At 49.4% G+C, this 14,152-nt stretch overlaps 1 protein-coding gene across 1 annotated transcript in view; it reads right to left on the minus strand.

The window, feature by feature from the left end:
* The window catches only part of LOC119445925 (laminin subunit gamma-1-like), a 472,050-nt gene that overhangs the window by 264,197 nt on the left and 193,701 nt on the right, over positions 1-14,152 (minus strand). Inside the window, 7 exon segments of the mRNA XM_049663167.1 lie at positions 1,861-3,573; positions 5,612-5,711; positions 6,322-6,480; positions 7,403-7,602; positions 8,279-8,393; positions 11,518-11,637; positions 13,322-13,489. Coding sequence (XP_049519124.1) covers positions 3,320-3,573; positions 5,612-5,711; positions 6,322-6,480; positions 7,403-7,602; positions 8,279-8,393; positions 11,518-11,637; positions 13,322-13,489 — 1,116 coding nt within the window. The 3' untranslated portion in view covers positions 1,861-3,319.

Consider the following 14,152-nt stretch of genomic DNA (forward strand, 5'->3'; position numbering starts at 1 on the left):
AATGCTTAAATAGAATTTCTATCAGGACTGCCTTCCGTTTTTAGCTTTCTTCTCCTTTCTGTGTTACTTTATTATTCTTTTTTTTTTCATTTGCCCACAATAATTGCCAGATTTTTCTATCCATGTCCCTCTAGATTCTGTGTTCCACTGATGATTTCTCTACGCTTTATTGAGAAAGAATGACGCTTCCCAAAAAAAAGTGCGATACGTAATTTAGTTTCCTCACTAGCATGGTTCTCATCTTTGGGTGCTGAGTTTTCAGGCGACGGCATATTTAAAAGGCCGCCACGCAGCGATCCTTTATATTTCGTTATTTTCCTTCCTTTTTAATTTACATTTGACGTTTTATTGTAACCCGATCGCACATACTGCATTATCTTATATAGAGTATTGCGTTTTCGTAACCTCTTCGTATTCGCGCAGTTATGTGCGTCTCCTGTCCTGCAGTTTTATTCTGACCTTCAGCACCCAATTTTTGTCTCTCCATCTAGTGCTGTATCTTTTCCTTTCTTTTTCTTATGATCCCTGACTCCATGAGCTGAATTGGGTTCAATCCTCCGAATACAACAGGCTCAGCGGTTCCTTTGCCATAGCGATTGAGGCAGTGAAATGCGGCGCCACTTAAGCAAACTGGGAGTGTACAGTTGTTGCGACAATTCCAGCCGACGGACCAACCGTCACTTGCACTTCACTTCTCGAAGATTGAGCACCTGAAAGAACCCTTTGCGATGTGTTGAACGCGATTTAAACCGCGGATCCGTAACTGCAAGGAGGTGCCGACACAGTGCAACACATTTCTTTCGCATTTAATGCTAATTCGCCACTGATTCTTTTTTTTTTCATTCCGCGTCCCATCGAAATGCGCTCACGGTAGCCGCAAATCGAAATCGTGACCTCGTGCTACGGCAGCAACAGGTGGTGCTTGGGTTCACGCTTGACCATCACCAGCGCATGAAGGCTTTCCCGAGGAATTGCCGCTGGCTTTGCAAATTAATCCGCAGCTTCAATGATAGAAACAGCACACGTACAAAACAACGGGTTATATTGCTCTTTATTAAATGCACACATGACGAGAAAAAAAAATTAAGGGACATACTCTTTGGCACTGGTTTCAGTTTGGCATTTAGCACACAGTGGCAGTCTCAAAACAACCAGTACTTTTTGATCTCTTACAATGACTTCTTTTTTTTTTGAGTAACAAGTCACAAAAACAAAATTAATCGTAATATGTCCGAAAGGTTATACAAAATGCAGAGAACAAACAAAGAAAATGAGATGCATCCTACAATCTCTTAGTATACTATTGCACTCTGTACACATGATGTTCACCTGCCCAAGCAGAGAGTAATAACAAAGTGGTGGTTTTATTGCAGCTTGTCACGTTGAAGAGCAGCGCCCTTTTTTTTTTGCGCGCGGCGGAGTTCGTCGTAGAAAAGCGTCGTTCCTCGCACGATATGGATACGACGTGTACAGGGTGCAGGGTAAGCATAGTTTGAAATGTGATTATGCACAGCTCTCGCGGAGGACGACTGCAATAACTTAAATCCTTGAAATTCAGTTTCTGAAATGAGGCGAAAATGCATCCACTCGAGATTGTTAGTACTGCTAGCACGTACGACTATGGGCGGAGCCTGGGTGAAGCTCGCGCTCTATACGCCTCGTGGTTCGCGTCGATTGTTGACTAAGCGACTTGCGACGAATGAACAACGGAGGACTTTAAGGTCGCAAGAGGTGTTTTTTTTCCCATACACAGCATTTAAGCATGATATACGCTCCACCTAGGAGAAACCGGACTCTAGGCTACCTCGTCCGCGGCATTACTTCACAGAAATACTTCCAAGATGTATATTCCTCACGGACCTGAATAGCTCGTTCGCCGCAGTGTAGAGAAAGGCACATATGAAACACAGTCATGTGATTGAGTGAAATGGGATGTTCTATATGCATTTTTTTCTTTTTGCTTGTGACCTGGGAATAAGAAATAAGTAGATATACAATATATCTTTGAAGGTGATGTAACTGACGAACTCCTTTTTGACCACCCACATTCATAGCAGATCAGTAAGCGGTGTTTTGGTGAACGAGGCAGGGAGCGTAGCCTGTCTGGTCGAAAGTTGATTATATGTGCGAATAATTTTTGCTTAGAGTAAGACGTTTTCACAGCACTGCAGTGTGAAACTATTAGGGAAGAGGACAACATAATCCAGATCCGTTAGCTTCCTTGACCTCTTTGATCACGTAATGCTCTGGAAAAAAATCATTTTCTGACTCATTATGGCATCCTTCCACCCTGTTCGTTGCCCGGCAGCGCCTATCTTTCCAAAACGCCGTTTCCGTTAAGTAAGGACACTTCTTTGTGTTTTCTATATCAGTGGCAATAATGACGCTAATTCCTCCCTTGACCAGGTAACCAACAATGACTATCAGCGGTGGACCTCGTTCTCTTCTCGCTGGCGTAGGCTACAGGTGTAAACCATCTTGAGCACTGTTTTCCTAGTAAAAGGCTGCCAGTAGGCAGTGATTATTGTTAGGCTCTTTTTGCACGCATCCTCGTTCACGTATAGAAACAAGGTTTAAAATTATCGATTTCGCAGCTATCTCATGATATTTTCTCATTATAAATGAAAATAAAAAGACACCCAACTTGATAATGCACTTCGTGGTGCTTTTCGACTTTGTATCCCCACATTGCGTCAGAGCTTGACGAAGCTCCTTCGTCATTGGTCCCCAGAAACCATGAAATGAAGAGCGCATTTCCAGTTTTTCTTTTCCAAACGACGAGATTTCCCAATGCCGATCGTACGCAGTCTCGCTAAGAGGACTGCCAATATTAGCTGTCACAATGACACACAATAACGGAGGGAGCTACAGCGTTGGACTACCAAGTTCCGTTGCATACGTTAGACCGGGGCGAGAGAGAAATGCATACTAAACGCAGACATGACGTCCACGTATGTACGTGACAGCTCCTTTTGTTTTTCTTTGTTTGCGGTGAAAACAAGTAAAAACAAAGAACAGACAAGAAACACATACAACGCACATGCGGTCCGTTTCAAAACGACCATACGAATCGCTACGAATGTCTCTTCCCTAATGCATTTCGAGAACCTCTCCAGATGCCGTTCCGCCGCCACAAACTATTTTCCCCGATGACGTCCCTTCGGTGGAGTCTGTCGTCGTTCTCGCCAGCTCTGTCCTACCGCTTTCATCGTGAAGGTTGGCTCCTTCCTCTCCTCTCCTTCTCTCCCACTGGGGTCCCTCCTTTCACCGCTCCTCCCGCTGTTATACGGGGGCACCACCGCGTGCCTGTCCGATGAACTCAGGGCTCGAGCTTGATGCGCCGGAAGCAGCGGTTGGGCAGCGAGTCGCTGATGTCCTTCACGTTGGCCACGTCCCTCTTGAGCTGCTCGATCTGTGCCTCGTAGTCGTGCATCCAGCCCTGCTGCTGCTGGCGCGCGGTGCGCAGCTCTTCCAGCCGCTCGTCGAGCTTGGCCTTCTCCGCCTCGCGCTCAGCCTCCATCAGGCGTCGCTCCAGCTGGTCGAGCCGGCCTGGGTCCACGCTGTCCACGTTCGCTGCGCAGAAAGAGCAAAAAAAGTGTTGAGCGCACACTGTGCGACCGATACAGGCACTCTCGAGACAGCGTTGAAAACTGTCATCTGCAGAAGTGTGGACAGCTGGGCTAGGTGGTAGTATAATATCCGTGGCATTGAAGCCCAAACAAAGACACACACAGAAAACCGAGACACAACAAGCGCATACTAGTTAAACTAGTCTGCATATGTTTTTGTTTGCGCTTCAATACCACGTATAGGGATCCCCCGTATAGGGATCCTCTTCCTCTCGTTTTACCGCCTAAGACCGCTTGGTGGTGCAACCACGGCTCGGTCGCGCCGTTGTATGCTGGCATCCTAATATGAATTCGGAGTGTAGATGAAAGAGCGGAGAGGTGTCCAAAAAGCGTCACGTGACATCGCTGCGAAGCTTTTACGAGCGGCGCACAACTGTGGCTGAGACTTTTGATGGAGTGATTGGCTGGCTGACCGAATGGTTTGGTTTAACGTCACAAAGTTACGCACGCACACACCCAGGATAACGACGCATTATTCTGCATGTGGGATCGTGTTTAGAGCCGTGCATTCAAACCCCAACCACGATCACGAACTACTTAGACTGCGGGCAATCATTAATTGGATTGCCTAATTCGACCTGCATTAAAGTGAACACGGTATAGGTGCTACCATAATGCACAATCTTTCCGTAAGACTTGGTCACCTTTTTCGGTACTAGATTTTAGGAAATCATAGTGGTAGGAACACGCGGGCGAACAGAAGGAAGAAGGCATACGAGCTCTCGCGTGTCGTCTTCATTGCCGTCGCTGCCAAAGAGATGAAGAAGAAGAAGCTTCTAGGTTTTGCCGAGAAGACGCTTTAAGTGGGAACCTGCCGGTCAAATTGACAAAGCTTTTCACACTAAAGAACGGTTACCCGCCGTGGTTGCTCAGTGGCTATGGTGTTGGGCTGCTAGGCACGAGGTCACCGGGTCGAATCCCGACCACGGCGGCCGCATTTCGATGGGGGCGAAATGAGAAAACACCCGTGTACTTAGATTTAGGTGCACGTTAAAGAACCCCGGGTGGTCCAAATTTCCGGAGTCCCCCACTACGGCGTGCCTCATAATCATATCGTGGTTTTGGCACGTAAAACCGCACGATTTAAGTTTTTATTTTTAAGAACGGTTCATGATTGGCCATCGTCTCGGATCACGTCGGTTATCGTGACTGCGTGGTCAGTACAGGAGCGCTGGTCAAGTATGAACCGCCCTTGCCCATGTGCAGAGCTCCGCGAATTCGACGTACGGCCACGTGCGGTCAAAAGCTTCTTTGTCTAAGTACCATCCGAAATTGTACGCTCACCGCGGGGATGATCTCGTTATCACGAGGATAGTTATCATGAGTGGCCGTCGTTCTGGCGAGCACCTCACGACAGCGATCGACGCGGCGATGACCAATGCCGAATGGCTTTTACACTAAGGTTTTGCGAATACGGGCCCTGGGGCCCAATTCACGAACCTCTGGTTCGTAACTGCTGCTTGCCATTGGGCGGCCTCTCCCGCTAATAATACGTCCAAGTTTACGATTGGCTCGCATCTGCTCTTACCAACAGTTACCAACAATACGAGCCCTGAGTGTTTGCTGTGGGAAGCGACAGCTAAAGCGGCTCAGCTTTGCACTAGTGTAAAGTAATTCTTGTTGTTGGGTTGAATGGGGTTTACGGAATAAAAAAAAGGTGGGGGGCAGACGTATGATGCGTGTGACTGTCCCTCTAGTGTGGGGACACCTCTACAGCGCCATACAGGGTAGTGATAGGGAGCTAGATATGAGCGGGCGAGGAGAGAGAGGGGGAGACACATGTCAAAAGCAAGAAATGGTTGGAGCTAGGACTGTTCGCCGCGAACGACCCGCACCATCACCTGACCTTGAACACAGACAGAAGGGCATTGCCAGCTGCGAAAATATCGGTTTGACGGATCGCCTTGTGTGCCTCGATATAGGCACGACATGGGCCTAGTGGTAAAAGGATATGATACGAGCCCACAGTTCGCAGCACATACCTAGGGCCCTGAGGATTTCGTTGACCGTGGCCAGCGCCGCTCTGACTTTGTCCGAGGCCTGCTTCGCACCTGTCCTGGCTTCGTTGGCTTTTTCCAGGGCCTGCGCAGTATAGGGCACGATGAAATGTTAAAAAGTGTGGAAAAGTCTTCTTTTTTTCTGGGTAAACACTAGAAGTGTCAATATACGATAAAAATGTGAGCATTAAAAGCGTTCTCAGTAACATTTAATGTGACAGCAGGTCGGAAAAAGAAACGCACCATGCAAAGGTACACTGAATTAAGCGACATTCACTGGTCCTCGTTCTTATGTAATTGTGTTTGTTCTGCGACAGCTGGTAAACACTTTATAAAGACGTGTGACCTATGTTCATTCAGTGCGCGTAGCACACTTATTTCAATGCGTAGTAAGTTGCACTGGTCGGCTGTTCAGAGTTGTGCAATACCAGACACAGGACAGTAACGCAAAGAAAGCATAAACACTAATATACGATGCACTACAGCGAGTGCATAGGCCTGGATGTTGTGTGGGGAAAAGGAATACCAGGGGCACATTGCCTGTTTTTCCGGTGCATCTGCCAGCAACGTGCCTTCCCCCCTCGCATACACAGTCGGCACGTGATGCACCATAAATGGTGCATAGACGGCTCAACTACATGCCACGCAATTGATGTTATTAATAGGGGGTTGGGCTCTTGTACAGAGGCACTCACCTCCTTAGCGAGTGCCTCGTCCCCACGGGCCTGCTCCTCGAATTGGCGCATGCGCGCATCAGTGTCCTCGACTTTGCGCGCCAGGTCCTCGGCTTCGTCTCCCAACTGGCGCGCCGACGTCTTAGCGTTGTCCGCTTCGTCACGCACATTGATCGCGTCCTGCGAAACGAAGACAGTACACCAGTCACGCGCGAAAAAGTAACTCGCTTGTGTCTGCGAAACAACCGCAGATAAAGTTTCAGTTGCGACTTCTTTGCCGATGTCTTTCGCTTCTGGAAGACCGCCGCTTACATTGGCAACTAAAGAAACATTGGCAACTATCACAGATACAAAATTAGCGTAGCTTGAACTGGAGGCGCAATGCTGAAGAGACAGCGGAGCTGATTGGCACCTAGCTAGTCATGGCTTTTGGGCTAGGCTAAGCACTACCAACTCATCCCCAGCATTTTCCGGAATTTATTGATTATTGAACAATTATCGATTAGCTATTGATTTGCTATCGCTTGCCTATCGCAAGGTATTGGCCGCGTATTTGGGCTAGGCTAAGCACTACCAAGTCATCCGCAGCATTTTCCGGAATTTATTTATTATTGATCGATTATCGATCAGCTATTTATTGGCTATCGATTGGCTATCGATGACTGACTAAGTTTAAGTAGTCCCAACCATGCTTATCTAGACTTAACCAGGATCAGCTTCGCTAGTTCACAGGGGTATGTGCCATTGCGATTGGACCCTTTCTGCACAACCTCCAAAATCGGCCCACATTTTCCTCTTCGCGAATCAGGGACGAACGGCCGGCTTAAACAGCTCCGCTGTTTAAAGAAATGCTAACAAGAGCCTATTATGCAATTTCTCCTCCCAACAAGACTTGTGCTACACAGGTGCGGCAGCATATATACGGACCGCCGATTCGCAACTCGTCGCGTCTCGCATCGCGGGCGAGAGAGAGCTCGTTGGTCCTGTGGCACATCGTAACGCGCGTGTTCCTGCATGCGCACGACACACGCGCCTGCTGTATTCACGCACCAAAACCCGCAGCGAGGTCACAGGCTCGAACGAAGAAGGCGGCGGAATGTACCTTCGACGCCTGTTCGGCGATCCTCTGCGCCTCCTTTGCGATGTCGCTGGCAGCGTTGGCGTCGGCCTCGGCGTCCTTGAGCGCGCCCCGGGCGTCCCGGGTCTTGTTCTCGGCCTCCTCGATGAGCGCCTGGATCTCCGGCACGCGTTCCAGCGCCGCCGACGCTTTGTCCTTGCTCGCTTTGACGTTCTCGTCGAACTCTGCGCGATTCGACACCGCCGTCAGCTCATCGCCGTGGCAAAGCTTCGGTTGACGTCGAAACGCATTCGATCCACTTCGCTCAACGTCGCCACTATTCATGGTCAATGGTGACGCCTCGCTAGCCGCGCTTACACGGATACGACATTGGAGCATCGCAGGCACACCCTCAACATCAACGCTCGCGTGATGACGTTCGAAATATGCTCGCGCCTGTATTTAGCAACCACATCTGGGGCATCTGATTGGAGGAAAGCAAACGCCAGACGCCTTGCTTTCGCTCTCTCCCCATTGATCCCAGGCAATGAATTCATGAAAGGTGACTTCTCAGTCTACCCCCGGCTGGCGCACTAAGGCTGAGCGCATCGTCCTCATTTACATGAGTGCGATGTGCCAGAATTATGATGCGACGCGCAACTGTCGCGTTCATGTAAAAGCGGCTAGTGAGGTCTGACCGCACAGAACGCATTTGGACGTGTAAGCCTCGCCTCGCAATGCGCGTTCTCGGGTATATTCAATCTCCGCATATTATTTTTACTTGGTAAAACAGCGACAGCTGGAATCCAAATGCAAAAGAGCGGCCTACGTTGGCCTGGCGCGTCAAAAAAAAAATAATAAATAAGCCGCTAGACTTAGTTGGCACTTTATTTTAACACCGATTCATTGCGAAGAACGTACCTCTGAGCACCTTGAGCGTGTTCTGGGCTTCCTCGAGAATCCTTTCGCCCTCGGCGGCCGCCTCCTTCGCTTTAGCGAACGCCGTGTCCACCTCAGCCAGCAGTCCGTCGGTGATCTAAAGGAATGCGGGTACAGGAGGGAGGTAAAAAAAAAAAGAGGAGAAACTGGCGGTCACTCTGGGACCTGTGCTATTCTAAGTTGCGCGATGCACGCTGCAACGCTAACGTGTCACCATCTTAACGTTGTCTGGCGAATGAGAGGACGCTCATGTCACTACTTCCTCTCTACATAGTCATATTCGCACTTCAATTGCGCCTTGCTGCGCGCCATCATTCAAATAACATGAGCCGCCGAAAGTAACATTTACATTCCTTCGGTATGTGGGCTCGGTGCGTAGCGACCTTTGGCAGCCCCTATAAGTGAAGGGCTGAAATACGGGTATTTCTTCATTATCAATACCAGAGTTTATTTTAGCTTCTGTTTTCTTGGTATAGGCACTCTACACGCAGTCTTACCTATGCTCCGCTATAGCGCTCTTTGCTATTGAAGCAAAAAAAAATGTAAATAAATTATATACTCAAGCATGAAGTCAGGTGACCGTTTTGGGTGCAGCACCGTGCTCTCGCACGGTTATCGAACTTCTGCGCCATTGCAACCATGAAAAAAAAACTCCTCCGGACAGGGCCAGCTATATAGTCTCACTTAAGACGGCCTTTTATTGTATGAACGAGTGGTATAGCAGAGAACAACTATAGCTAAAAGAACATGGCATTCCTTGGAAGGCGTATAAGCTTAGGCCCACGGCGAATACCCACAATAGTATGGCCATAGTCGTCCAATAAGAGCGTTCCGTGTGAAACTGTGGCTACCGATGCCCGCTGATTCTTCTGTCCTCGTCTATCTGTATCGTATATGCCAGGCGTACAGAAATAGGTTGACATTAACGGCATGGCAGTGGTGTGCGGCAGTCCATTGATCCTATTCTCGTTGTTCACTGACGGCACACATAAGTGTGCACACACCACTACAGCACAATGCGTCGAAGCAGCCTGTTCGCGTGCACATCTTTCATTGCTGCGGGCAAAAAAGTCTCTTTGTGTGCGTTCCCACAACCGTCCTTTCAGGATGTGACGCTATCGTTGCGTGGGAAAGCGCACTGTAGAACATGCTCTCTTACCGCGATTGCGCTCCCGGACGACCACATCAAGAGAGGTGTCCGACTACTTCGTTTCGAGCAGCCAACGTGTGCGTTACGCGTTTGAGTGCAGAACGACGCTTCCTATAGGTGCGGACCGTCCCGCATTGCACCGTCCCTGAAACGGTCGCACAATCACATCGGAAGTAAAGACTGGGGCTACATTCGCGAAGCTTTTTGTTCGCAAGTGCTTTTTTTCCCCATTGGCCAGCCCCCTTTGCTAATAATCTGGCCCTGCAACACGATGGGACAGCGTTGCTATTTCAAACAGTTCTATACAGTGCAAGCACATTTTTGTTAATGCCGACCCTAGTGCTAACAGTTGTCGCACAGCGCGGTGGGTTCCACCATTTTCCTCTCGCTCTCTCTTGCACTCTCTGGGCCATCATGCTACGAATGAACTATGACGGGTAGTGGACGTGCCCCGCTGGGACAGTAGACAATGTCGTTCAAAGACGACTTTACTCGGCTGTGAACGGCGCAAGATATGTGTGACGGCGCTTCGAAAAGCTGAGTGTTTAAAATCTGGAATAGACAAGAATGGACAAGTTTCACGGAACGGACGCAATAGGCTCTCTTCTGCGCGCTAAGTCAGGGCGGAGGCCAAGGGAACTTTTAAAGCACGAACGCTGGCAGTTCGAGAGCCATTGGCGACTCCTTGCGGCTTGCGCACGCAAGAAATATAGAGGTGGCGGCATTGCAGAGTCCAGGAGCTAGACGCAACCAGATTGCTTTTGAAACCACATATTCGGTAAAACTCTCTAAAATTTTGTATTTGCTTTTTACCTAGCTGTGATCATTTTCTGCGGGCGCTCGAGATACTGTGCCTCGACGTATATAAGCGAGTCTCCTGAACTCCACTCTGCTTCTTCTCGTTTTCTTGGTTCTGATTGCTTCGCGAGCCACTCAGTGCTTGTTTGTGTTCAACTGTTCGACGACAACTGCTTTTGCGTTGCGTCGTCACTAGCGTCGACCCGTTACCGCGTCGCCTTTTTTGTCGATTGTAAAACCGCAGCAGATTTACTTTGAAAATAATTTCAAGACTGGCGTGATGAAGAAGAATCGTTCTTGCGACTGAGGTGATAACACGCCCGCTAATCGAGTTCCAAAGTTCTAAACTGAGTTTTGGACTCCGGCCGCAGCGAACTTGTGAATTGCGTTCCGCGAGGAATTTACGTTACGCGAGCTATCGCAACGCCACCGTTCCGCACTTTGTCTTTTGTAATCCTGTTTACGCTAACTTGTAAACGCGCGCTACGGACAGTACGAAATCAAAGGAACAAGTACAACAAACACCACAACGTTTATTGGAAAGTTAACACAATATATACAGAGATGCGATAGAAATTACGTAGGTCAGGCGGGACAATGCCTAGACGTACGGCCGGCTAAGAACGCACGGTAATCTAGTTCGCAAAGGGCAGGGGCGTAACAAAGCTTGCTGCTGGGCTAGTTGGTTCAAGGTAGATAGTAAAATTAAAAGAGCGAAGAAAAGCATACGGACAAGACTGAACAACACAAGTGCTCTACGAATGACAATAGAAACCTGCCACGTTACTGCAGCAGCTGCAAGTGATCGCTGTCTTTTGATAATCGCACCATTATTTCCCGTATAACGGGGACAAGTACACGCGGGAAATAATCGAAACAGCCGAAATACGTTCGGATGAAGAAACTTGCGTCATTGTCCTTATCGGGTACAGAACTCTGGTATGCCTTGCACACGCTCCTTGACCACATGCATGCTATCTTGGCATTTCCTAGGTATCACGTTAATCTTTCACTGAATGTCAGTTGGAAACGTATCGCCGTGTTTCTTGCGCTCGTTCCTTTGCCCATACCCTGTCCGCTACTGCAAGTTTAATACGAACTACTAATATGCGGCCTCGAGAGCGAAGCGCACTCAACTCCACGCGCGGTTGCTTGTTATACACACTGCAGGGCATTTGTCCGCCATTTAAGAAGTAAAGTCTTGCACGTGGAGTTACAGTGAGACTGCCGTGCGCACTTGCGCAACATCCGAAACAGTGAGGAAACACGGTACCTGCTGTTGGCGTTGTGCTCGGCGAGGAGATCCTCGGCCTCCTCGCGTTGCGGCCCACCCTCTCCAGGACGGCGGCGTGCTTGGCCAGCAGCTCGTCGGCTTCCTTTGGATGCGACCAGCCTGCGACGGCAGGAGACAGTGAGGCTTTTTCTTTGCCCGAACCTCTGTCGAGCCTATGACTCTATTACAACGTCGCTCGAAGGAGCCACGCACTACATTTACCAACTCGAGCACATTTTACTCTCGCATGGTGGAACAAGCCAACCGTGGTCTCTTGAAAAAGAAGCAAATTCAGTCCTCGTAGCTTACGATTCATATTGCAGGCTCCGGCACATTGGCTCTGGCTGCAGTCGGTGTCCTAAGCGTGAACTTACGTACACACAGAAACCACAAGGCAATGTAAAGCGTGTTCTGTCACAGAAGCGTTCGAAGTTATAGTGACGACCAATGTCGAGTGTTCCTTTCCGATTTCCGCATTCCGGGGACGTGAGAAATAGTGACAAAAGCGCGGGCAATTCCCAACCGCTGATGACCCGCAAGTACGTGAGCAAGGCTGAGACTGTGCGAATCTGAGGCGAAGTCGGCTATCTTGTTTGGTCCTGCAATGTGACATTAAAGCGCATTTTCATACACGCCCCGCGTATGAATTCAATTTTCTTCAGGTTGAAATTTTACTGCCGCCACAGAAAAACTGCTCTTTAACCATCCTTCGAGCTTGTCGTGTTTTTTTTTTTTTTTTTGTTTTTTTTAGAGGACATTATCCCGACAAATATAAAATTTCCTTTGTCTCAAGTGAAAAGGTATATGTCCCCTAAATGCACCGTGTTCTGAGCATTCGACATCGCTGGAACGAGCCAGTGAATTGCAGGCGACAAGCAACATATGGAGGCAAGTAAAAGCGTACGCGACAAAATCAAAAAAATAAATGATTCTTTAGATTGCGGGGTTTAACGTCCCGAAACTGCAGTGTATGGGCCACGAGGGACGCCGTAGTGAAAACACTGGTTTTTTACCACCTGGGGTCATGTAATTAATTAAATTCGGGGTTCTACGTGCCACAAGCGCGATCTGATTATGAGCCACGCCGCTGCGCGACCGAAACCGCGACGTCGAGCTCGGCAGCGCAACGCCAGGCTAATCGACTACCGGTGGGTCGGGGTTTCTCTGAAGTGGTCCTAAACCAAAGTACGCGAACGTTTTTGTTTTAAATTTCTACCCCGTCTGAATGCGGCCTCCGCGGCAGGGTATCGAGCCCGTGACCTCGTGCTCAGCATCAGAGCGCCGTAGGCTTTCTTGATTCAAAGCATGGCACCGTGCTTCAATTGCACGGAGGCAGGCGCGACTTAAATAAAACGCCTCTGAAATGAGTAGACGGCTGAGAAATTCAAAAAGGTGTGGCACTGAATGACGTCACGCAGTACGTGACGTCCGCTCCTGCATTCTCTACTAGGCGTGCACTGCAAATGCAGGTTGAACTTGCGCGACGTTCGTGCAGTAAGACCAAGTAGCATTCACGTACGGTCATTCGGCCGAGGCGACGATGTCGTGCAGCAATTACGGTGCCATCGCACATGAATAAACTACGTGCAACGGTCAGGTAAGCAGTCGGCTGAACCGAGGCTGACAGAAAATTCTCGGGGCAGCAGTGACTTCTGAACCACAGAGCCGTGAGGGTCGCGTCACGGGCTGATGTACAGAAAAAGTGCGCTGCTAATGCGTTAAAACGTATACTGTCAAACTATACAAAAAGACCCAATTCCGAGCCGTCGCCAACACGCGATAAGCCAAGCCAAGCCACACATACCTCGTCGATGATTTCTTGTGCCTTGCGGGAAAGCTCGTCGGTGTCGATCTCCGGCATCTGCACCGACGAGGCATCCGACAAGACTCTCAGGGCATCGTCGTACGCCTTGCGCACTTCCTCCCTGGCCTCCTCGGCCATCTTCTTAGTGCGCAGCATGAGGTCCATGATTCGCGCATCCTGCGTGAGCACACGGCGACACAGCGGAGGCCTCAGCACGGGTGCATCACTTGCGCTGACAAGTAGCACGCTGCCGCGAATCAGTTAGGGCGAATTATTCTAGCCAGCAGTGCCATCGCAAGAACAGCGTTAAAGAGCGCTATTGGAAGAATCCGCGATAAAGCAAACTATACGTTGTTTTACAGTAGAACACCGCTGTTACGTTCCCGGGTGATGCGTTTTCCCGGCTGTTAAGTCGTTTCCGGCCGGTCCCGGCACAGCTCCCATAGAATCCAATGCATTTGCATTGGTAACCCCGCTGTTACGTTGCAACTGTGGGACCGTTCCCGCATCATACGTTGCGAACTGCCACCCCGCGCCGGCCCGAGCGGCCATTTTAGCTTTCATGTCGCTTGGCTTGGTTGCTTGACGATGGCATTGGCCACCCAAAGTGCCGGGGGAGACACTTATGATGTAATGACGGTTTCCGCCAGCAAAAGTCTGGCGCTTGAGATCCGTATTTGCTATCTAAAGGTGGTGTCTATTAAGCGTTGCGGTCGTAAAATTCGTTTTGGCTCATAGATGTTCCGTATAAAGTCCAAGGGTGATAACGCCGTCGCCGCGCGCCGTATGCTGTATGTGCAAGTGCAAGCGTGCCAGGGAAGCCGACGATCG

This window comes from Dermacentor silvarum, chromosome 1 (genome assembly GCF_013339745.2).
Source record: "Dermacentor silvarum isolate Dsil-2018 chromosome 1, BIME_Dsil_1.4, whole genome shotgun sequence".
In the NCBI taxonomy this organism is placed as follows: domain Eukaryota; kingdom Metazoa; phylum Arthropoda; class Arachnida; order Ixodida; family Ixodidae; genus Dermacentor; species Dermacentor silvarum.